The 25,652-nt window shown below is 48.9% G+C and overlaps 1 protein-coding gene across 1 annotated transcript; it reads right to left on the reverse strand.

Moving 5' to 3' along the window:
- Window positions 1-2,151: 2,151 nt before the first annotated feature.
- nup43 (nucleoporin 43) lies at window positions 2,152-25,235 on the reverse strand. Its single transcript, XM_085996778.1, has 7 exons — window positions 25,065-25,235; window positions 18,580-18,657; window positions 18,068-18,230; window positions 17,287-17,422; window positions 15,309-15,460; window positions 9,260-9,382; window positions 2,152-2,531 (listed from the first exon to the last, which is right to left on the reverse strand). Exons 1-7 carry the CDS (start codon window positions 25,218-25,220, stop codon window positions 2,308-2,310), a joined length of 1,032 nt encoding a protein of 343 aa, XP_085852904.1. The 5' UTR covers window positions 25,221-25,235; the 3' UTR covers window positions 2,152-2,307.
- Window positions 25,236-25,652: the final 417 nt, after the last annotated feature.

The raw sequence follows: 25,652 nt of genomic DNA on the forward strand, positions 1-25,652 counted from the left end.
CTCATCCAAAGGTCTTCTGCCCGTGCCCTAACTCGCACAAAGTCCCATTCACCCAAAACTCTTGTGCTCACTGGTTCCCAGTTCACAGTCCAGCAATGCTTCGATTTAAAGTCTCATCCATGTTTTCAAATCCCACCATGGCCTCGCCCCTCCCCATCTCGAATCTCCTCCAGCCCTAAAACCCTCACAACTCTGCATACCTCCAACTCGGGCCTCTTGCGCATCCCCCACTCCCTTCACTTCACCATTGGCGGCTGTATCTTCAGCCATCTAGGCCCTAAACTCTAGAACTTAATTCCTAAATCTCAGCCTCTCTTTCTCTCCTTTAAGATGCTCCTTAAAACTTACCTCTTCAATTAAGCTTTTGGTTACCTGTCCTGTCTCCTTCCTTTGGTTTGGTGCCAAAAATTTTTGTCTGATTACGCTCCTGTGAAGTGCATCGAGATGTTTTACTCCTTTAAAGGTCCTGTATAAATACAAGCTCTTGTAGATTATGTGCTCAAGTCCTAGAATTGGGTCTGAACCCATGATCTTGACTGAAAGGCAAGAGTGTGATCATCTCAGCCTAAGGCCCAATATGAGTGATTTTCTAACCAGTTGAATCAGTGTCATAATCATAACGACACAGGAGGCCATTTGGCCCGTCAAATCCATGCTGGCTCTCTGTAGAGCAATCCAGTCAGTCTCATTCCCCTGCTCTATCCCTGCAAATGCCGATCCAGTCTCCCCTTGAAAACATTGAGCGTCTCCGGTTCCACCACTTCCGTCGGCAGCGAGTTCCAGGTCATCACCACTCGCTGCGTTAAAAAGTTTTTCCTCATATCCCCCCTGTATCTCTTGCCCGAAACCTTAAATCTGTGCCCCCTAGTCCTTGTACCATTAACTAGTGGGAACAGCCTTTCCTCATCTAGCCTATCCAAACTCGTCCTAATCTTGTACACCTCAACCTCCTTTGCTCCACTGAAAACAAATCCAGCTTCTCCAACCTGTCCTTGTAGCTAAGATCCCCCATTCCTGGAACCATTCTGGTAAATTTCCTCTGCACCCTCTCAAGGGTCTTTACATCCTTCCTAAAGTGTGGTGACCAGAACTGGACGCAATACTCCAGTTGTGGCCTAACCAGTGTTTTATAAAGGTTCAGCATAACTTCTCTACTTTTGTACTCAATACCTCTATTTATGAAACCCAAGATCCCATATGCTTTGCTAACCGCTCTCTCAATATGCCCCGCCACCTTCAGGGACCTATGCACATGAACTCCTAGGTCTCTCTGTCCCTGCACACTCTTAATGGCAGTTTTAAAGTGTATATTGTTCTTTCTGCCGAAATGCATCACCTCACACTTCTCTGTATTAAATTCCATCTGCCACTTGTCGGCCCATTCTGCTAGCTTTTCTATGTCCTGTTGCAGTCGATTGGCATCATCCTCGCTGTTTGCCCCAAGTTTGGTGTTATCGGCAAATTTAGAAATTCTACTTTGCATTCCAAATTCCAGGTCATTTATATATATCAAAAAAACATCCGACCCTTGGGGAACACCACTGTCTACCATCCTCCAGTCTGAAAAACAACCATTTACCACAACTTGCTGTTTTCTGTCCTTAAGCCAATTAATTATCCAAGCTGCCACTGACCCACCTATTCCATGAGCCTCAATTTTGTTAACCAGCCTTCTATGTGGTACTTTGTCAAACACCTTCCTAAAATCCATGTAGACGACATCCATTGCATTCCCTTCATCGATCCTCTCTGTTACTTCATCATTGGTCAGAAAACCCCAGTAGGTCCATATTTCCAAAATGTGTCCTCATCAGGTGAGGTTTCCCACCAGTAACAAAGTTGGAAAACTACCGCTATAAATTCTAGCTGGAGATTGACAATGCGGGACCACTGGATACTCAGTGTGAGGTTGTGGTCAGTGGGGTGAAAACCCCACCCAAATCAAAAGATGTTTTCAGTTCTGAAAGGACTTTATGCCTCCAGCTTAGTGTTTCGCAATTTGCGGTCAGAGGCTCAGAAAACTGACACTCGGCCAAACGCTTTTCAGCTAGCTTAATCGGAGAATACCATCAGGGGTTGAGAAGAATGCAAACTTTAGTCCAACTCTAGTTTGGTCTTTTGATCAAAGCTATAAATCAGACTTAACCAAGGCAGCTTTGATGGTGGTACTTTATTTTTAAAAAAGTTCTCTAAGTGTGATTGCCATTGTGCTGCACTCTAAATTTCGCTAGTTTTTGGTTTTAAGAACAATGGTACATGTACAGGAATTTACATCTTTATCAAACTGCTGTGCGGTTTGCCTCCTCTTCAGAGCTGCAGATTTCTGGTAATGTAGATGGCTTCTGCATCCGTCCCACACACTAAATACTCTCCCACAACATCCAAACTATTCACCGACAGGGAGTAATCAGACAGCAGGTTATTGATATCCACTCTTCCTTTTGCAGCATCAATAGTGAGCCAAGCACTGCTCACTGACTGGTTAATGTCGGCAAGGGAAACTGCACTATTCAATGAGAAGTTCCTTCTACCTAAGAAAACACGAGAAAAAGGGAAATGATGAGGATAGCTTTAGGCACTTAAATAAAAGCTTACCCTTCGGTACATTTGTTGCTCAATTAATATCCAATTTTCAGAACTACACATTTCGCACTACAGACCACCGACCCAGTGTCCTATAGTTCATTGCTCCCATTACAGTCCCACTGTCCTATAGTCCAGTCCACTACAGTCCCAGTGTCCTATAGTTCATTGCTCCCATTACAGTCCCACTGTCCTATAGTCCAGTCCACTGCAGTCCCAGTGTCCGATAGTTCATTGCTCCCACTACAGTCCCAATGTCCTAGTTCAATGTTCCTACTACAGTCCCACTGTCTTATAGTCCAGTCCACTACAGTCCCACTGTCCTACAGTTCATTGCTCCCACTACAGTCCCACTGTCCTATAGTACATTGCTCCCACTGTCCTATAGTTCAATGCACCCACTACAGTCCCACTGTCCTATAGTTCATTGCTCCCACGACAGTCCCACTGTTCTACAGTTCAGCCCACTGCAGTCCCACTGTCCTATAGTTAAATGCACCCACTACAGCCCCACTGTCCTATAGTTCATTGCTCCTACTACAGTCCCACTGTCCTTTAGTTCAATGCTCCCACTACAGTCCTAGTGTCGTATAGTTCAGTGCTCCCACTGCAGTCCCACTGTCCTATAGTTCATTGCTCCCACTACAGTCCCACATTCCTATAGTTCATTGCTCCCACTACAGTCCCAATGTCCTATAGTTCATTGCTCCCACTACAGTTCATTGCTCCCACTACGTTCCCAGTGTCCTATAGCTCAATGTTCCCACTACAGTCCCAGTGTCCTATAGTTCATTGCTCCCACTACAGTCCCACTATCCTATCGTTCATTGCTCCCACTACAGTCCCTGTCCTGTAGTTCATTGCTCCCACTACAGTCCCACATTCCTATAGTTCATTGCTCCCACTACAGTCCCACTGTACTATAGTTCAATGCTCCCACTACAGTCCCACTGTCCTATAGCTCAATGTTCCCACTACAGTCCCAGTGTCCTATAGTTCATTGCTCCCACTACAGTCCCACTATCCTATCGTTCATTGCTCCCACTACAGTCCCTGTCCTGTAGTTCATTGCTCCCACGGCAGTCCCACTGTCCTAAAGTTCATTGCTCCCACTACAGTCCCACTGTCCTATAGTTGAATGCTCCCACTATAGTCCGAGTGTCCTATAGTTCATTGTTCCCACTACCGTCTGACTGTCCTATAGTTCATTGCTCCCACTACAGTCCCAGTGTCGTATAATTCAGTACTGCCACGACAGTCGAAGAGTTGGATTTGCTGTAAACTGAACACATTTTGTATGTTGCAACGCCGGCTAAAACACAGATTTGCATCGAGAGGCAGCCTGTAACTCAGAAATTAACTGAGATTCAGAGACCTCTGGGTTATATTCCGATAGACACAGAGAGTGGGTTGGGGGCGGGGGGTTGAAGATGGAGTGCCAGCGAAAGCAGTGGATTGGCAGGAAAGAGAGCGAGAGAGTGTGAGCGAGAGAAAGACAGGCACAGGAGAAGGGGGAGTGGGGGGTTGATACGCTTATCAATTAATCCATAAAAAGCGACGAATTAGGATGGTAATGAAAAGGTTTTTATTAACTAAAGAACAGAGCATGCCCCTCGTGGATGACTGGTTCCAGGAAGGAAGTGGGTTGCCGAGCGGCCACCTTTATACCAGGTCATGTAGGCGGAGCCATGGGTGGAGCCAGCTGAGGCATGCATAGGTACACAGTGAGTAGCAAGAGGTAACAATGTGTAATAACGATAACAGTAGTGAACAACAGTGAACAACAATGAAAACGAAAACAGTGGTTTACCACATTCACCCCTTGTTTAAAATTGAGTCCGGCGGGGTGAAGTGTACTAAAAGTTCGTGTAGGTAAGTCTATCAGGAGGCCTTGTATGCCGTCCTGATCGTCGTAGCAGCGGCGGCGGTGGTGCAGCATCCAACGTCGAATCTGGTGTCTGAGTGGTCAACGAAGGGTCCTGGGGCTCCGGCATGCCGTCTACAGGGGTTGGGTTGGGAGTAGTGGTGGAGAGTAACGGTGGTGATTCAGGGGCGCCCGAGGGTGCGAGGTCTCGTATGGAGACCGTGTCCTCCCGCCCGTCTGGGTATGCCACGTAGGCATACTGGGGGTTGGCGTGTAGGAGGTTCACCCTCTCGACCAGGGGGTCCATTTTATGGGTCCTCACGTGCCTCCGCAGTAGGACGGGCCCAGGAGAAGTCAGCCATGTCGGTAGCGAGGTTCCCGATGTGGACTTCCTGGGGAAAACGAACATTTGCTCATGAGGGGTGGCATTAGTGGCAGTACAAAGCAGTGACCGGATGGAGTGGAGCGCCGCAGGGAGGACCTCCTGCCAGCGAGAGGTCGGAAGGCCCTTAGATTTTAAGGCTAAGAGGATGGCCTACCGAACCGTCGCGTTCTCTCTTTCCACCTGGCCGTTCCCCCGGGGGTTGTAGCTGGTGGTCCTGCTCGTAGCTGGTGGTCCTGCTCGTAGCAATACCTCTCGCGAGCAGGTACTGACGAAGTTCGTCGCTCATGAAAGATGAGCCCCGGTCGCTATGTATATAGCTAGGGAACCCGAACAAGGCGAAGAGGTCATTCAGACATTTGATGACCGTGGTACTGGTCATGTCTGGGCAAGGGATGGCAAAAGGGAAACGGGAGTACTCATCAACTATGTTGAGGAAGTACACGTTGCGGTCAGAGGAAGGGAGAGGCCCCTTAAAGTCGATGCTCAAGCGCTCGAAGGGGCGAGTGGCCTTGATCAGGCGTGCTCTGTCTGGCCTATAAAAATGCGGTTTGCATTCGGCACAGATTTGGCAGTTCCTGGTCATAGTCCTGACCTCCTCGATGGAGTAGGGCAGGTTGCGGGCCTTAATGAAATGGCAGAACCTGGTGACCCCGGGGTCTATCAACTTGCGCGTTGGCGCATGTACCTCGTGATAGAGCATCTGGGGGCTCATTGAGTTTCCCGGGCCGGTACAAGATATCGTACTTGTAGGTGGAGAGTTCAATTCTCCACCTCAAGATCTTGTCGTTCTTGATTTTGCCCCTCTGCTTATTATTGAACATAAAAGCAACTGAACGCTGGTCAGTGAGAAGGGTAAATCGTTTTCCGGCCAGGTAATGCCTCCAGTGTCGCACCGCTTCCACAATAGCCTGGGCCTCCTTTTCGACAGAGGAGTGTCGAATCTCGGGGCCCTGGAGGGTCCTTGAGAAAAAGGCCACGGGTCTCCCCGCCTGGTTAAGGGTTGCAGCTAGGGCGAAGTCGGATGCATCGCTCTCCACTTGGAAAGGGATGGACTCATCCACTGCGTGCATTGTGGCCTTCGCAATATCACTCTTAATAAGAGTGAAGGCTGCACACGCCTCAGATGTCAGGGAGAAGGAGGTGGACTTGATGAGGGGTCTGGCTTTGTCCGCATAGTTGGGCACCCACTGAGCATAGTAAGAGAAAAACCCCAGGCATCTCTTCAGCGCTTTTTGGCAGTGGGGGAGGGGGAGCTCCATAAGGGGGCGCATTCTGTCGGGGTCGGGGCCGATGACTCCGTTCTCCACTACGCAGCCGAGAATGGCAAGGCGCATGGTGCGAAACATACATTTCTCCTTATTGTATGTTAAATTCAGCCGCTGGGCCGTACGGAGGAATTTCTCTAGATTAACGTCATGGTCCTGCTGGTCGTGGCCGCAGATGGTGACGTTATCCAGATAGGGGAAGGTGGCCTGCAGCGCGTTCTGGTCAACCATCCGGTCCAACTCCCTTTGGAAGACCGAAACCCCGTTGGTGACGCCGAAGGGAACCCTAAGGAAGTGGTAGAGGCGGCCGTTTGCCTCGAAGGCAGTATACTGGTGGTCCTCAGGGCGGATAGGGAGTTGGTGGTATGCTGACTTAAGGTCAATGGTGGAGAATACCCTGTATTGCGCAATCTGATTGACCATATCAGATATGCGGGGAAGGGGGTACGCGTCCAGCTGAGTGTACCGGTTTATGGTTTGGCTGTAGTCAATGACCAGGCGGTTTTTATTGCCGGTCTTAACGACTACAACCTGGGCTCGCCAGGGGCCGGTGCTCCCTTCGATAATGCCCTCCTTCAGGAGCCGCTCCACCTCAGAGCTAATAAAAGCTCTGTCCCCGGCGCTGTACCGCCTGCTCTTGGTAGCGATGGGTTTACAGTCGCGGGTGAGGTTAGCGAACAAGGGAGGGGGGGAGCCTTTGAATGTGGAAAGACTGCAAATGGTGCGTGGCGGGCGATTTAAAAGCTGTTGGTTGCAGACTTTGAGTGGGGGGAGGGGTCCACCGTATGCCAATGTGACACTTTTAAGGTGGCACTGAAAATCCAACCCTAGCAGAACGGCAGCGCAAAAACGGGGCAGGACAAGAAGTTTAAAATTGTTATATTCCGTGCCCCTAACCGAAAGGGTCACCACACAGTAGCCGCCGACGTCCGTTGAATGGGACTTGGACGCCATAGAAATCCGATGGCGCGTTGGCAGGACCGCGAGGGAGTGGCTACGCACCGTGTCGGGGTGAATAAAACTCTCCGTGCTCCCGCTGTCAAACAGGCAAGTAGTGGCGCGGCCGTTTACCGTAATGTCCATCATGGACCTGGACAGATGATGAGGGAGAGCTTGATCCAGCGTAACGGAGGCCAGTGTATGGCTGAGTGAGCCGATGTGGTCGTCAGACGAGACGGTGGTCGAGTCCGGAGACAAAATGGCGGTTGAGTGCGGCGGGCAAAATGGCGGCGGCCATGATTCCGATCCCCACGCGGCCGGAGGTGCACAAAATGGCGGATAAGATGGCTGCCCCCACGGTTCACACGTGGCGCTGCTGGCGTTCGCGGGTTTCCCTCTGCAGGCGTTGGCGTAATGGCCTTTCTTCCCGCAGCCAGAGCAGGTAGCGGTCTTCGCCGGGCAGCGCGCTCTAGGGTGTTTTAACTGGCCACAGAAATAGCATTTTTGGGCCTGGTTACGGGACATCGCTGCAGTAGTTGGTACCGGGGGCGGCGGTCCCAGCTGATTTCGGGACATCGCTGCAGTAGTTGGTACCGGGGGCGGCGGTCCCATATCCCAAGGGGGATGACCATGGCGCGGCACCGTTATGTGAGTATGCTTCGAGGTTTCGGTGGGCTGCATCTAATGAGAGTGCGAGGGCTACGGCCGTCTTCAGGTCGAGCTCCTTGCTTTCGAGCCGTCTCTGCCGGGAGTAGTTGGACTGGAGGCCCTTAATGAAGGCATCACAGATAAGTCCCTCCGCGTGCGCCGCAGCCGATACCGCCTTACAGTCGCAGCCCCTGCAGAGTGTCTGTAACGCCCGTAGAAATGCCTCTACCGATTCCCCCGGTTGCTGCCTGCGGGATCCCAGGAGGTGTCTGGCGTAAATCGTATTCACTGGGCGCGTGTATTGCCCTTTTAGCAGGTCAAGAGCCGCCGTGTACGTAGTAGCGTCCCGGATGAGTGTATATACTTGAGGGCTCACCTGGGCGGTCAGAACTTTTAATTTGTTCTCCTCCGATATCACGGCGGAGGCTTCTAGGAAGGATTCAAAACAACTCAGCCAGTGTTTGAAATTGGTAGCTGAACCCGCCGCTTGAGGGTCGAGGTCCAGGCATGCTGGTCTAAGGGCTCGCAGCAACGCCTGCTGTTGTTGCTGCTCAGGTCCCGACATTTTAATTTAGTTAATAAAATTGATACGCTTATCAATTAATCCATAAAAAGCGATGAATTAGGATGGTAATGAAAAGGTTTTTATTAACTAAAGAACAGAGCATGCCTCTCGTGGATGACTGGTTCCAGGAAGGAAGTGGGTTGCCGAGCAGCCACCTTTATACCAGGTCATGTAGGCGGAGCCATGGGTGGAGCCAGCTGAGGCATGCATAGGTACACAGTGAGTAGCAAGAGGTAGCAATGTGTAATAACGATAACAGTAGTGAACAACAATGAAAACGATAACAGTGGTTTACCACAGGGGTGGTGGTGCCACAGAGAGGGAGAGAGAGGGGTGGTGGTGCCACAGAGAGGGAGAGAGATGGGGGTGGTGGTGCCACAGAGAGGGAGAGAGGGGGGTGGGAAAGGAGTGCCTGGAGTTTTTTTTTGGGGGGGGGGGGGGGGGAAGAAAAAAGAGAGGGAGTGAGTGCCAGAGAGAGAGAGAGAAAGAGAGAGAGAGAGCGGGGTTTAGATGGTTTGGGGAAGATAGAGGCGAAGTGCTGGCGGTGTGGGGGGGGGGGGGGGGGGAAAGAGAGCCAGAGAGAAACAGCAGCAAACCAGCCTTGCTACCTTTTTGTTAAATGGGAAGTTCACTCCTGCGGGGATGAGAACATTTCCAGCGAGGCAGGCGTTTGAGGCAAGGTGCCCAAGCACGTGGTTGTGGCAGCTCCCACTCTACCTGTCCTCCCTATACTTAGCTGGGAGGCTGAGTAGCACGCAACATCAGGAAGTAAGGCTTCCGTGACCAACGCACCCAAAAAATGAACTCACCTTTTCAGGTGCTTTCTGATCTATACATTTCCACCATATCTCGTTCCCCACCCCAAACAACCACACCGCCCCATTTTGTTTTTAAAAAAAAATAAAAGTAAATCGCCGCTCCATAGCATTTACTGACCTTGGGAGAAGTATTTGATTTAATATTCTATCCAATGCCACAAAGCAACTTTGAGTCAGTGACTTGGTTCCTACCTTGTTGAAGAAAGGAAGGTGGTTCAGGATTTATTACAGAAGCATTCCAATGCCACAGTGACCCATCCTCGGAGCAGGTAAACACTTGGTCGGGGTTGGAGGGATGAAAATGAACTTCCCACACTGTTAATAAAGTATACCACACAGTTAGAACCTCGCACTCTGCAATTTAACCGTATACACTTAGTGAATGAAGCACAGCAGTGATAAACAGTCCCTAATTCATCACACAAGCGCACACAGGGATGGTTGCTGTCCCAGTTCATTTATGACATGCTCGACAAGAGGCAAGTCGAGATCACAGCACAGGAGGAGGCCAGTCAGCCCATTGTGGTGGTGGTGCTGGTGCTAGCTAATCCACTCGACCTGTGAGATATTGCTCAAAGCCAGGTCTGGGAAGGACGAGCCAGAGATGAGAAATGGGAGGGGAAATTGTGACATGGGTTGTGCCTGCCATACGCAAGACTTTAATGAGAGAGAGATGCACACACACGAGGTGATCTCCATTGTGTTGAACACTGGGAATCAAAATGACAAGTAATCTTGTGAAGTGAAGTTAAAGGACAGGGATAATTGGATCACAGGCTTCATTCAGACTCCATTTTAAAGTTGGACATCCTAAACTTAAAAAAATATATATATTTTCATGAATTTTTACCTCTATTTCAGGAAGTAGGAGGCATTTCTATAGTGCCTTTCAAAACCTCAGGATGTCCCAAATTGCTTTACAGACAATTAAGCACATTTTGAAGTGTAGTCACCATTGTAATGTAGCAGCCAAACTACGCACAGCAAGCTCCCACAAACAGCAATGTGCTAACAACCATATTATCTGCATCAGTGATGTTGGTGGAGGGATAAATATTGGCCCAGGACACTGGGGAAAACTCCCCTGCTCTTCTTTGAAATAGTATCATGGGATCTTTTACGTCCAGAGAGGACGGTTTAATGTCTCATCTGAAAGACGACACCTCCGACAGTGGAGCTCTCCCTCAGTACTGCACTGGGAGTGTCAGCCTGGATTTTGTGCTCAAGTCCCTGGAGTGGGACTTGAGCCCATGACCTTCTGACTCAGAGACGAGAGTGCTACCACTGATACTTTAAACTCGTCACATTACAACTGCCCCCCTGTCAGTGGGGAGAGGGGGGGGGGGAAGAGAAGACCCAAGTACAGTGTGGTAAGTTTACATAGGCATTTTGATTATAAATGTAAACATAGGAATTTATATTGATGACATATTCTGAAAACACGTCAGGTTCGCTGACGACAACCAGCTCTACCCCACCACCACCTCCCTCGACCCTTCCACTGCCTCTGATTTGTCACACTGCTTATCCGACATCCAGAACTGGATGAGCAGAAATTTCCTGCAACTAAATATTAGGAACATAGGAACAGCAGTAGGCCATTTAGCCCCTCGAGCCTGTTCCGCCATTCAATGAGATCATGGCTGATCTCTGACCTAACTGCATATATCTGCGTTTGCCCCATATCTCTTAATACCTTTGGTTAACAAAATTCTATCAATCTCAGATTTAAAATGACAATTGACCTCTCATCAATTGCCATTTGTAGTAGTGTTCCAAATTTCTACCACACTTTGCGCGTAGAAGTGTTTCCTTACTTCACTCCTGAAAGGCCTGACTAATTTTTAGACTATGCCCCAAGTCCTAGATTCTCCAAATAGTTTCGCTCTATCTACTCTATCAGTTCCCCATCATATCTTGAAAACTTTGATCAAATCACCCCTTAACCGTCTAAATTCCAGGGAATACAATCCTAATTTCTGTAATCTCTCCTCATAATTTAATCCTTGAAGTCTGGGTATCATTCTGGTAAACCTACGCTGCACTCCCTCCAAGGCCAATATATCCTTCTGAATGTGTGGTGTCCAGAACTGCTCAGGTGTGGTCTAACCAGGGTTTTGTACAGCTGCAGCATAACTTCTACCCCCTTGTATTCTAGTCCTCTAGATATAAAGCCAGCATTCAATTAGCCTTTTTGATTATTTTCTGTATCTGTCCGTGATATTTTAATGATCTATGTACATGGACCCCCAAGTCTCTTTGGACCGCACTGAAATTGAAATCCATTTGCCACAGTTCTGCCCATTCACGTAATCTATTAATATCTGTAATTTTTGCCTCCATCTACACTGCTTACAATGCTGCTTATCTTTGTGTCATTGGCAAACTTGGATATGTGGCTTTCTAACCAATCATCTAAGTTGTTAATAAATATGGTGAATAGTTGTGGTCCCAACACAGATCCTTGTGGGACACCACTAGTCAATTCCTGCCAATTAGAGTACCTACCTATTATCCCTACTTTCTGTCTCCTGCCGCTCAGCCAGTTTCCTAACCAGGTCAATAATTTGCCTTAGATCCATGAGCTTCAACCTTGGCTAACAGTCTCTTATGAGAGACTTCATCAAATGCCTTCTGGAAGTCCATATAAATATCAATAAACATTCCCCTGTCCACTACTTTAACCAACTTTTCAAAAAATTCAATCAGGCTTGTCAGGCATGACCTACCCTTTACAAATCCATGCTGGCTCTCTCTGGTCAGCTGAAAATTTTCAAGGTGTTCAGTCACCCTATCCTTAATTATAGACTCTAGTAATTTCCCAACAACAGCTGTTAGGCTAACTGGTCTATAGTGGGAAGACCAAAGCCAGTGTCATAATTCCACCTCCGTAACATGATCCATCTCTGCCCTTGCCTCAGCTCATCTGCTGCTGAAACCCTCAGCCATGCCTTTGTTACCTCTAGACTTGACTATTTCAACGTTCTCTTGGCTGGCCTCCCACCTTGCACCCTCTGTAAACTTGAGCTCCTCCAAAACTTGGCTGCCCGTGTCCTAACTCGCACCAAGTCCCGTTCACCCATCACCCCTGTACTTGCTGATCTACATTGGCTCCCAGTCCAGCAACGCCTCGATTTTAAAATTCTCATCCTTGTTTTCAAATCCCTCCATGGCCTCACCCCTCCCCATCTGCAATCGCCTCCAGCCCTACAATCCTCCGAGATCTCTGCACTCCTCCAATTCTGGCTTCTAGTGCATCACTGATTTGGATTGCTCCACCATTGGCGGCCGTGCCTTCAGCTGCCTAGGCCCTAAGCTCTGGAATTCCCCTCTAAATCTCTCCTCCTTTAAGACGCCCCTTAAAACCTACCTCTTGGACCGAGCTTTTGGTCACCTGACCTAATATTTCCTTATGTGGCTTGGTGTAAAATGTTGTTTATAACAGTCCTGTGAAATGACTTGGGACGTTTTAGGCGCTATATAAATACAAGTTGTTGTTTATAATGGACAAATTGTTTGCGGACACAATTTTGTTAATATAGTACTAAATTGATCTCCTGTAGTATTCCACATGGAGAGCCAAGACCAAGTGCAGTATTCAGGTTACGCAGGGTTAGAGAGTGGGGGAATAATTGAAATGGATCAAGAAAGAGGAAGGGGTAAGGGAAGAGGAGGCAGATGGGAAGGTAGAGGAAGGGGGAAGAAGAGGAAGGGGGAAGAAGAGGAATAGGGAAAGAGGGAGTGAAAGAGAAGTGAGAGGGCAGAGTAAAAGGATGGGAAGAGAGGACTGGGAGGTTGCATCTAATCAGGTAAGTGATGGTCAGTGCGGCGGGAGGGGGAGCAGGAAGAAAAGATCAGGGGAGAAGACTGGGCTCCTTTCACCAAAACAATGCTCAGTGGGTTGGGGAGGGGGTGGCTGTTCAGCGGAGTGGTTGTGGGCTCCAATCACGGTGCGGGGAGGGGTGAGGAGATAAGCTCAGGCGAGCTATGTGGGCACCGATCAACAAAATGGGCGAGTGTGGGTTTCAATCACCTAGGTAATGTTCAGTGGGGTCGGTGGTGTGGATGGCGCCAAACATAAGAACATAAGAAATAGGAGCAGGAGTAGGCCAATCGGCCCCTCGAGCCTGCTCCGCCATTCAATAAGATCATGGCTGATCTGATCCTAACCGCCAATCCACTATCACAGAACCATCTCCTGAATCTAACAGAATTAGACACACGAAATAGGAGCAGGATCAGGCTACACGGCCCCTGGGCCCGCTCCGCTACCCACAGGGCCATGACCGATCCGGACCTAGACTCATGTCCAAATTCCTGCCCGCTCCCCGTAACCCTTAATTCCCTTTACTTCTAGGAAACTGTCTATTTCTGTTTTAAATTTATGTAATGATGTAGCTTCTACAGCTTTTTGGGGCAGCATATTCCATGGACCTACCACCCTCTGAGTGAAGTAGTTCCTCCTCATCTCAGTTTTGAAAGAGCAGCCCCTTATTCTAAGACTATGCCCCCTAGTTCTAGTTTCACCCATCATCGGGAACATCTTCCCCGCATCCACCCGATCCAACCCCTTCACAATCTTGTATGTTTCAATAAGATCGCCTCTCATTCTTCTGAACTCCAATGAGTAGAGTCCCAATCTACTCAACCTCTCCTCATATGTCCATCCCCTCATCCCCGGGATTAACCGAGTGAACCTTCTTTACACTGACTCGAGAGCAAGTATGTCCTTTCTTAAATATGGACACCAAAACTGTACGCAGTATTCCAGGTGCGGTCTCACCAATACCTTGTACAACTGAAGCAATACCTCCCTATTTTTATATTCTATCCCCCTAGCAATGAAAGCCAACATTCCATTGGCCTTCTTAATCACTTGCTGCACCTGCATACTAACCTTTTGAGTTTCGTGCACCAGGACCCCCAGATCCCTTTGTACTTCAGTACTTTCCAGTTTCTTGCCATTAAGATAATAACTTGCTCTACGATTTTTCCTGCCAAAGTGCATAACCTCACACTTTCCAGTATTGTATTCCATCTGCCAAATCTCTGCCCACTTACTTAGCCTGTCTATGTCCCCTTGCAGGTTTTTTATGTCCTTCTCACTCCCTACTTTCCCTCCCATCTTAGTATCATCTGCAAACTTTGATATGTTACACTCGGTCCCCTCCTCCAAATCGTTAATATAGATTGTAAAGAGTTGGGGACCCAGCACTGACCCCTGCGGAACACCACTAGTTACTGATTGCCAGTCTGAGAATGAACCATTTATCCCAACTCTCTGCTTTCTGTTAGATAGCCAATCCTCTATCCATGCCAGAATATGCATGCATTGCTCAGTTATGGAAGGAATCACTATGTTTCTGCTCCATGTTGGCGTGGGGAGGGGGGGGGGGTGAGATTGTGGACAATAGAAAGAATTCAGAGAGCAACAGTGAAGCCAGCTGAAATTATCAGGCCAGTTCTGTAGGAGCTTTGGTGATGAGAATATTCAGGCCCTTATGAATCCCACTACAAGAGATGGATCAATTTGTACACCAGGATTAGGCAACGCATCAGTGAGATGGGATTGAAGGGTGCTTCAATCTTTCAGATCCACTGGGAAATCACATGACTCCTTCAATGAGCCCCACATATATTAAAGTGGAGTAGGTCGAGGACAGATTCCCCCAAATAAAACCACCATTAAGCTCCACCAACTGCCATTAATAACTTTCCAATGGTAATTGTGTAAGTATTGCCACTGGCGTCTAAGTAAATAGTAAATTCATAAGTAAATAGTGCTTCGAAACTGCTGTTTGTAATTATAAGCTATTTGTAAGTAGGGACAGTGCACGATGTGCCAGAGAACTGCTGGACAGTGTGGGTGTTCATGCTCCACACAAGCCTCCTCCCACCCTACTTCATCTCATCCTATCAGCATATCCTTCTATTCCTTTCTCATGTGTTTATTTAGCCTCCCCTTAAATGCATCTATGCTATTCGCCTCAACTACACCTTGTGGTAACAAGTTCCACATTCTCACCACTCTCTGGGTAAAGACGTTTCTCCTGAAAATAATTCAATGAAATGTAAATGCATTTTACTTTACAGTCCACATCTCAATTCTGGATTATGCCGCCCCCCGCCCCCCCAACAGTATCTGAAAAATAGGACTGCTGGCTCAAGAGGCAACACGAGAATTAGCGCTGGAAATTCTCAGCAGTCAGAGGGCGGGAAAGATGACAAGAGACAAACTTACTTTCCGCGGAATGAGCATCCAGCAAAGAGATGGGCATGGTTCCTTGCCTGACATCCCAGATACACAACGTTCCATCCTGGCCACCTGTCCCCACTATGTGCTGCTGGTTCGGATGTCTGTCTACACAGTGCAGTGGCACTCGTTCACCCGTCCTGGAAACCAACAAACAGAGGTATTTTAAAAAAGCAACATCATACAGATAGTAAGTGCACACTTCAAATCATTTTAGGGTTATGGCACCCAATGTTCCAGACCTGTAAGCCGCACTGCCTCCTGCGTGGCCCACCTCCCCCAATGCACGGCTCATTCAAATATACCTACAATATAAAAGCCGGTGAGCGGCCTGTGCGGGATTTTGCAGATGACTGCGCGGTCGCGCAGCTTAGCAGAAACATTGCTGTCAGAGGTCTTTAAGATAATGAAAGGTAGGTGTGGAGAAAATGTTTCCACTTGTGGGGGAGACCAGAACTAGAGGAAACGTCAATATAAGATGGTCACTACTAAATAGGGAATTCAGGAGAAACTTCTTTACCCAGAGAATGGTGCAAATGTGGAACTTGCTACTGCCGCGTTTCCTACATTACTACAGTGACTACAGCCACTGAAGTACTTTTGAAGTGTAAAGTGCTTTGGGACGTCCGGAGGTTGTGAAAGGCGCTGAATAAATGCAATTTGTTTGTTCATTCTTTCTTTTTAGGGCGTGTCAGTAAATAGAGGGCATAAATTTAAGATAACCAAAACAATGAAGGGAGGGGTCTGAACAATTACTTACTTTCAAAAACTTTATAGAGGTTCGTTAGGACATGAAATGCTTTATGAGAAAGGGTGGTGGAAACAGAATCCTCAAGAGCTTTCAAAAGGGAAGTTGATAAATATGAGTTTTTTTTAAAAAATGCGTTTGGGGAAAGGGTAGAGCCAAGCACATGCGCGATGGGCCAAATGGCCTCCTTCTGTGCTGTAAAATGTTATGATTGCAGTTGTCTGCTACTCAGTGAAGCACCCATGCAAGATTCAGATGCGTACAGGTGGAAAATGGTGCCATTTGGGGAAACATTTCAAAAAACACGGCCTCCTTTTACAGAATATTGTGACACCTCCTGCACCAGTTGAAGCCCCACTGATCTGTCCAGCACTGATGGCAGAGGCTGGAAGGCTGTGGATTTAAGGGCCTGTGTTTTCACTCCTTTCAGTGAAGGGCAGATCTCCAATATCTAAAGTCTAATTATGGTGATGGGTGTTTGAAGAGGGGCCTGGTCTTTGATTTGAATTGTTTCCCGTTTTTGGGGATGGACAGCAACCAGGTGCTGCAGTGATTACTATTTTTACGAACATACGAACAAAGACGGACAGGTAAAGACCCTCTGACCTATCCAGCCTGTCTCACACAATTGCAATACCTCCACCCCACCCGAAACTAAGTGATCTCCTGGGAGAGGCAAAAAGAGATTAAAAAACCCAGGCCAATTTGGGGAAAAGAAATCTGGGAAATTCCTCTCCAACCCATCTGGGTGATTGAAACTAGTCCAGATCACTCTGGCCCTGAATTCCCTGCATAACCTACCTTCTGTAAGAGGTGATCTCTGCCCCAGCCAGAAACAGGTCCAGCTCTCGCTTGCAGTTAGGACTGCTTCTCAATGTTGGTCTTCAAATTAATTGAAGAGAAATAATCGTAGCAGGATAATTGTCCCCCCCCCCACCAAACTGGTATTCTAACAGTGTCTAATGATGCGTTCCACCCGAATATTAAACTATATTTTTTATATATATGACGAACAACCTGCTTTGCATTTCTACCACTTTTATTTTATGAATATTTCAGATATTCAGGGCTCTGAAATGCTTCTACAATTGCAGTTATGGATTCTTACGTACATTATTGTAATTATCTGCAACCTCCTATTCTGTTGCACTTGGTTTTGTACATATATTCCCTACATCTGGTACAAGCTCAAAAGAAAACAGCAATCGCTGAACTTACAAAGAATATATTTGAGAAGGTTTATTTCCTGGCTGTCTGAAGTCCCAAATTTTCAACTGTCCAATAGAATTGACTGTCAAAATCTCTGTAGTTCGCAGGAAGGTGACTGCATTGAGCGAACTGCTGTCAGCATTGTCTGGAAGGAGAAGGGGGGTAATAATCCAAGGTGTCAAGGCTCACTTTCAAACAAACAATCTTATACTAAACAGAAGATGAGCTTGTTAAAGTCAAAGCTGCTATTTTTCACCAGTACTGGCTTGGGAGCCTTGTTTCACTTTGCAAGATTAATTCATTAAGCAGATGTCAGCCGTGGCTCAGTGGGTAGGACCCTCGCCTCAAAGTCAGAAGGTCGTGGGTTCAAGTCCCACTCCAGAGACTTCAGCACAAAATCTAGGCTGACACTCCACTGGAGTACTGAGGGAGTGCTGCACTGTCGGAGGTGCCGTCTTTCAGATGAGACGTTAAACCTGCTCTCTCAGGTGGATGTCAAAGATCCCATTGGTGCTATTTCGAAGAGGAGCAGGGGGAGTTCTCCCCGATGCCCTGGCCAATATTTATCCCTCAATCAAAATCACTAAAACAGATTATCTGGTCATTATCACATGGCTGTTTATGGGAGCTTGCTGTGCACAAATTGCTACATTACAACAGTGACTACACTTCAAAAGTACTTCATTGGCTGTGAAAGTGCTGTGGGACGTGCTGAGGTCGTGAAAGGCGCTGTAGAAATGCAAGACTTTCTTTATCAAGCGTGGCCAGATTTTTTTGTTGTTGCACCCACCTATGGTCCGCACTGGTTCCTTTTGGTCAGCTTGGAAATGGTTGATCCGGCCATCCTCTCCGACGGTGATGATCTCGGGGCCGTTACAGACCAGGCTGGTACAGGGAGCACTGTTGTAGGAATGATAGTGGGCACGGCCCCAGTGCTGGAGGACAGAGAGTGTCTGTGGGGGATGGGAGAAATACAACCTGCTCACATCAAATTGGGTGTGCAAAAACTGAGCACGCTATCGACACCAGGGGACATTTAAAAAACTGCCATAGTTGTATGGAAGAGCCAGTGCGCTTCGTTTTAAAGAATGAACTATGCCCATTTCTAAACTGCAATGGAAGGGCACCTTATTACTTCAGCAATCAAACTTATTCTACAAAATGTCAAATAAAATCAATGCTGAGTCTTTAAAAAAAAAGAACATGAGAACACTCTGAACAAAGAGTACTCCCACTAGACTTTCCTTCCGCTTTAATTCCCCAAATTTCTTTGGATATTACTTTCATATTTAGTATCATTACCTGGCTGTTTGGATGATGACGGAATATAGTGACACTCCCTGTAGATGAAGCGGTGATAATCCTCTCCTGATCCAGAAACTATAAAAGTAAGCCATAGTTATGTCGATTATAAGTTGACATTGGAATTTATAATGGAAGTAAGTTGACAACAGTGTGACAACAGGAATCAGGTGTTGTGAAGACAGGAGGTGTATGCAGACAGAAAACACACACACACACTGTGGTAAACCACTGTAGTTCACTGTTGTTGTTGTTGTCGTTCACTCTTGTTTCACTGTTGTGCCTGACTATGCCTCAGCTGACTCCGCCCCTGGGCTACCGAGTATAAGAGCGGCCGCATGGCAGCTCCTGGCATTCGGTCGTCCACTAGAGGCATAGTCCTGATCTGTCTGAAGTGCAATTCAGTAGTTAATAAAAGCCTGTTGTTCTGAACTCTGCCTAGCCTTTTATTAGAATTGATAGCGCATCAATTTTATTAACTACTGAAAAAAAAACGATGCTGCAGATTCTTAAGATCAAGTGCCTGGAACTCGACCCGCAAGAACCGGACTCAACTGCTAAGTTCTCGCACTGGCTGCACTGTTTTGAGTCCTTTCTGACTGCATCCGGCGAGACCGTCGCCGCCGATGCCGACAAGCTCAGGGTGCTGAACTCTAAAGTAAACCACCGAGCTTTTGCCCTTATCCGGGACGCTACGAGCTACCAGGGGGCTATCGACATCTTGAAGGAGCAATACGCACGCCCGGTCATGTTTACGCAAGACATCTCCTGGGGTCTCGCAAACAACAGCCCGGGGAACCCACAGAAGCATACATACGGGCGCTGAAGGAGCTCGGCCGAGCCTGCGAATGCAAGCAAGTAACAGCCACGGAACATACGGAGGAGCTCATCCGGGACGCCCTCGTGGCGGGCCTCAGGTCCACTCACACACGGCAGCGACTGCTGGAAAGTAGCGAGCTCAACCTGAAGAAGGCGATTTCACTCACCCTCTCGTTGGACGTAGCCCACCGGAACATGGAGGCCTACTCCCCGGACCGCGCGGCCGCCTCATGGATGCCGCAGCCGCCGCCACCTTGGGACGCGGCGCCGCCACGGGCCCTAGCCTCAACTGCTGCAGCGATGTCCCGCCCGAGCCAGAAATGTTATTTCTGTGGCCAAACCAAACACCCCAGGGCGCGCTGCCCGGCGAAAAACGCGGTCTGCTCTGCCTGCGGTAAGAAGGGACACTACGCTGGCGTCTGCAGAAGCCAGAAGACCCCTACCTCCAGCAGCGCCGCGTGCGATTCGTGGGAGCGGCCATCTTGCCTCCCTCCAGCCTCGTGGGGATCGGGATCGTCATGGGCGCCGCCATTTTGTCCTTCCTCTCCGACGCCGCCATCTTGTCTGCCATTCTGCCAACGGGCCCCCGACTCACCCACCGCCGCCTCACCGGGGTTCTACAGCGACGCTACCGACTCCACAGCGGCCTCCATCACGCTGGATCAATCCAGACCCCATCAGCTAGCCAGGTCCACGATGGACATCCAGGTAAATGGCCGCGCCACAACTTGCCTTTTTGATTCCGGGAGCACGGAGAGCTTCATACACCCTGATACAGTACGGCGCTATTCTCTCTCGGTCCGGCCAACGCGCCATCGGATCTCCATGGCCTCGAAATCCCACTCAGCAGACGTCGGCGGCTACTGCGTAGTGACCCTCTCGGTGAAGGGCTCCGTATATAAAAATGTAAAGCTCTTCGTCCTGCCACATCTCTGCGCTGCCGTTCTACTGGGGTTGGACTTTCATTGTCACTTTAAGAGTGTCACCTTGACATACGGTGGACCTTTTCCCCCACTCACTGTCTGCAACCAGCAGTTTTTAAATTGCCCGCCACGCCCCACCTGTAGTCTCTCCACCCTCAAAATCACCCCCCCCCCCCGTTCGCCAACCTCACCCGCGACTGCAAGCCTATCGCCACAAAGAGCAGGCGATACAGCACCGGGGACAGATCCTTCATAAGATCTGAGGTGACGCGGCTCCTGAAAGAGGGGATTATTGAGGATAGTACCAGCCCCTGGCGAGCTCAGGTGGTAGTCGTTAAGACTGGCAACAAGCAGCGCCTGGTCATTGACTACAGCCAGACTATCAACGAGTACACCCAGTTGGACGCATACCCCCTCCCCCGCATAGCCGACATGGTTAATAAGATAGCGCAATACCGCGTTTTCTCGACCATTGACCTCAAGGCAGCATACCACCAAATCCCTATCCGCCCTGAGGACCGCCAGTACACAGCTTTCGAGGCAAACGGCCGCCTTTTTCACTTCCTCAGGGTTCCTTTTGGCGTCACCAACGGTGTCTCCGTCTTCCAGAGGGAGATGGACCGGATGGTCGACGAGAATGCGTTACAGGCCACGTTTCCCTACCTAGACAACGTGACCATCTGCGGCCATGACCTGCAGGACCATGACGCCAATCTTGATAAGTTCCTCCGCACGGCCCAACTCCTAAACCTCACGTACAACAAGGAAAAGTGCATATTCCGCACAGCCCGCCTCGCTATCCTTGGTTGCGTGGTGAAACACGGAGTCATCAGTCCTGACCCTGACCGGATGCGCCCGTTGATGGAACTTCCCCTGCCCCACTGTCTCAAGGCCCTCAAAAGGTGCCTGGGCTTCTTTTCCTATTACGCCCAGTGGGTCCCTCATTATGCGGACAAAGCCCGTCCACTTATCAAGTCCACTTCCTTCCCCCTGACGGCGGAGGCCCACTTAGCCTTTCACCGTATAAAAGATGACATTGCCAAGGCCACCATGCACTCGGTAGACGAGTCCATCCCCTTCCAGGTGGAGAGCGATGCATCCGACTTCGCCCTGGCCGCTACCCTTAACCAGGCGGGAAGACCCGTGGCCTTCTTTTCACGAACCCTCCAGGGCTCCGAACTCAGACACTCCTCTGTGGAAAAAGAGGCCCAGGCCATTGTGGAGGCGGTGCGCCACTGGCGGCACTACCTGGCTGGAAAACGATTTACCCTGCTTACTGACCAGCGTTCAGTTGCTTTCATGTTCAACAACAAGCAGAGGGGTAAAATCAAAAATGACAAGATTTTGAGGTGGAGAATCGAACTTTCCACCTACAATTACGACATCTTGTACCGGCCAGGGAAACTCAACGAACCCTCAGACGCTCTATCGCGAGGCACATGCGCCACCGCGCAGATCGATAGACTACGGGGCCTCCACAACGACCTCTGCCACCCGGGGGTCACCAGGTTCTTCCATTTCATTAAGGGCCGCAACCTGCCTTACTCCATCGAGGAGGTCAGGACCATGACCAGGAGCTGCCCAGTCTGTGCAGAGTGCAAGCCGCACTTCTATAGGCCTGACAGAGCAAACCTGATCAAGGCCACCCGCCCTTTTGAGCGCCTGAGTATCGACTTTAAAGGGCCCCTCCCCTCCTCTGACCGCAATGTGTACTTCCTCAACATAGTTGATGAGTACTCCCGTTTCCCTTTTGCCATCCCCTGCCCGGACACGACCACCGCTACGGTCATTAAATGCCTGCACAACCTCTTTGCTCTGTTCGGTTTTCCCAGCTATATTCATAGCGACCGGGGCTCGTCCTTCATGAGCGACGAACTCCGTCAGTACCTGCTCATGAGAGGTATTGCCTCAAGCCGGACCACCAGCTACAACCCCCGGGGGAACGGACAGGTTGAAAGAGAGAACGCGACGGTCTGAAAGGCGGCCCTCCTAGCCTTAAAATCTAGGGGCCTTCCGACCTCCCGTTGGCAGGATGTCCTACCCGATGCGCTCCACTCCATCCGGTCACTGCTGTGTACAGCCACCAACGCAACCCCCCATGAGCGAATGTTTGTTTTTCCCCGGAGGTCCACATCCGGTAACTCACTACCACACTGGCTGACGTCCCCAGGGCCCGTCCTGCTGAGGAAGCATGTAAGGTCCCACAAAACGGCTCCCCTGGTAGAGAAGGTTCACCTCCTCCATGCCAACCCCCAGTACGCCTACGTGGCATACCCGGACGGGCGGGAGGACACAGTCTCCATTAGAGATCTGGCACCCTCGGGGTCCACTGACCCGCCACCATTGCCCCCCACCACGACCCCCTCCGACACGGCCCAAAATTCAGTAGACCCAATTCTCACCCCTGTCCATTCCACCCCAGTAGACGGCATGCCGCGCCCCCAGGACCAGCCGGAGCCCACTCGCCCACCCAACACCAAAGGGGACGATACGCCGGTGCTGGACCCCGCTCAAGACGCGTCGTGGGAAGCTGTACCATCGCAACCGTCGCCACGAAGATCTCGACGGCAAACGAGGCCGCCCGACAGACTCGCCTACTCGAACTTTTGATACACTTCACCCCGCCGGACTTAATTTTAAACGAGGGGTGAATGTGGTAAACCACTGTAGTTCACTGTGTTCACTGTTGTTGTTGTTGTTGTTGTCGTTCACTCTTGTTTCACTGTTGTGCCTGACTATGCCTCAGCTGACTCCGCCCCTGGGCTACCGAGTATAAGAGCGGCCGCATGGCAGCTCCTGGCATTCGGTCGTCCACTAGAGGCATAGTCCTGATCTGTCTGAAGTGCAATTCAGTAGTTAATAAAAGCCTGTTGTTCTGAACTCTGCCTAGCCTTTTATTAGAATTGATAGCGCATCACACACACACCCCCCAAACCTAAGATAGTAACTCGCATGATCCTGGGGCCCCTTGCTTTGAATCCCAATAGAAATTGTAGCCCCAATGTTCCTACATTTTAAATAGGCACTGGGTTCAATAATCACAATTTTTAATTGCGAATCTACCATGTCCTGATGCTTCATTGCTGTTCACATCCCTGAAGGATTCTAACTGCTGGAATTCAAAGGGCTGACCTACTTCTGCTGGAAGACTCTTGGGCAACTCAATTTTAGCATTGACCTGTCCCAGATTTATCATAGAGCTTGCCATAGGGATCAAACACTTTCCTTTTGACGTGAGGAATTTGATGACTAATTTTGGCATATTTAAGGACCTTAAGAACCAGGTTTTTAAAAATCAGCAATAAAAATGGAGTTTTCTGGGTATTTTTCACAAAACCAGAAAGAAAGTCAGTTATTTTTAAATAGCACCTGAAATTCAATTCGATGAATCTGCAAGTGTGTGTGTGTGGGGTGTGGTTAAAAAAATGACCGACAGCTGCCAGGTTATGGTAAAGGCCCAGTTTCTTTACCCAATGCCCTTCAGGAAAGGAGAGCCACCACCCTTACCTGATGCGACCTACACGTCCAGTCCACATTGTGTGGACAACTCTTAATGCTTTTGGAGATGTCCTGCTCACCCACACCATCCCTAGAATTCTGCTTTAAGTAGCCGGCTAGGTCACAGGTCTCCTTTGTGTCCATTCATTATTGGTGAGCTGCATGCTGTGGGCGGAGCTTTGCTTGTTTTTTGGGGGGGGGGGGGGGGGGGCGGGGGAAGAGGTCTGAAATTACTGCAACATTTATTTTAAGGCTGCATCTAGTGACACCATGAGTCCTGGCCAGAATGGCGATGATTGGGTAATTCTCCCCTCAATCACGCCTGGAGACCATACTGTAAGTGACAGGGATTGATTTTACGCACATAATTTGTATCATGTAACTATCCCCCACTCACTGCATTTTGCTGGAGAAATAATCCTGCTGTAGTCAGGGGACTCTGTTTGTTGCAGTTCATGGGTTAGATGAAGAGACTGTTTGCTGAGTAAATAGATCCTGTCAGTGGCTCAGTTGGTCGCACTCTCGCCTATGTCAGAAGGTTGTGGGTTCAAGTCCCACTCCAGAGATTTGAGCACAAGAATCCGGGCCGACACTCCGTGCAGTACTGAGGGAGTGCTGCACTGTTGGAGGTGCCGTCTTTCGGATGAGATGTTAAATCGAGGCCCTGTCTGCCCGCTCAGGTGAACGTAAAAGATGCCATGGCACTATTTCGAAGAAGAGCAGGGGAGTTATCCACGGTATCCTTGCCAATATTTATTCCTCAACCTACATCACTATCTGGTCATTATTACATTGATGTTTGTGGGAGCTTGCTGTGCGCAAATTGGCTGCTGCGTTTCCTACATTACAACATGACTACACTTCAAAAAGTGGTCCATTACCTGTAAAGCGCTTTGGGACGTCTGGTGGTCATAAAAGGCGCTGAATAAATGCAAGTCTTTCTTTTTGCTGCAATTCATGATGAATAAATTAAAACCACAAGTCCCACCCCACCTCTAACTCACAGGCTGGCACAGTGGTGTCAATACTCTGTTATTTTAATTCCACATGAACACAACTCCTCCTATGATAATCCAACACAAGAATATACCATGCAGCATATAAAACAAACCCTATTACGTGCGTATTATCGCAGAGATGCTGCAAATGGAGTCCGGTGCTAGGGTGGGGGAGTTAGGATACGAGAGAGGCGAGCGAGGTAGGCTGCACGGTCTCATTCAAACTCGACCACTGCTTTGTACTCACCTGTAGGTCCATGACATCACCATTGTGGTCTATGGCACACATGAGCTTAGGGTCCTCCACGTACAACTGATCTGTTTCAGTGCTTTCGACGCCACGCGTTTCCCAAAGGCACACCTTGTTCCGCTGCACAATATGAGACAAAAAAAACCTGTTCATTACAGAGACTTCAAAAAAACAAAACGTGTTTCAATTACAGGCCTCCACAAACTTTGAGCGAGCTACTTAATCTGGACTGAGTGTGGAACTGAAGGAGACGACTATAAAGTTAACCCTCGAGTGAGGCCAGAGATGAGTAGAATAGAACAGAATAGAGGATTACAAAATGATCCAGTACAGCAGGAGGCCATTCGCCCATCGTGCCTGTGCCAGTTCTTTGAAAGAGATACACAATTAGGCACACTTCCCTGCTCTTTCCCCATATCCCTGCAAATTTTTCCTTTTCAAGTATTTATCCAATTCCCTTTTGGAAGATACTACTGAATCTGCTTTCACCAACCCTTTCAGGCAGCACATTCCACATAACTCACTGCGTTAAAAAAAATCTCATCTCCCCTCTGGTTCTTTGTCAATTATCTTAAATCTGCGTCC

This window comes from Somniosus microcephalus, chromosome 9 (genome assembly GCF_052327205.1).
Source record: "Somniosus microcephalus isolate GS21.2 chromosome 9, FLI_Smic_1.0, whole genome shotgun sequence".
NCBI classification, from domain to species: domain Eukaryota; kingdom Metazoa; phylum Chordata; class Chondrichthyes; order Squaliformes; family Somniosidae; genus Somniosus; species Somniosus microcephalus.

Bases quoted from the DNA above. Each gene is read 5' to 3' on its own strand.
- nup43 (XM_085996778.1), bottom strand. From the start codon at position 25,220: ATGAACAGGTTTTTTTTGTCTCATATTGTGCAGCGGAACAAGGTGTGC. The intron at 18,658-25,064 runs GTGAGTACAAAG...TTACTTTTATAG, and splicing joins GTGATGTCATGGACCTACAG to TTTCTGGATCAGGAGAGGAT. The intron at 18,231-18,579 runs GTAATGATACTA...CATCCCCCACAG, and splicing joins GTCATCATCCAAACAGCCAG to ACACTCTCTGTCCTCCAGCA.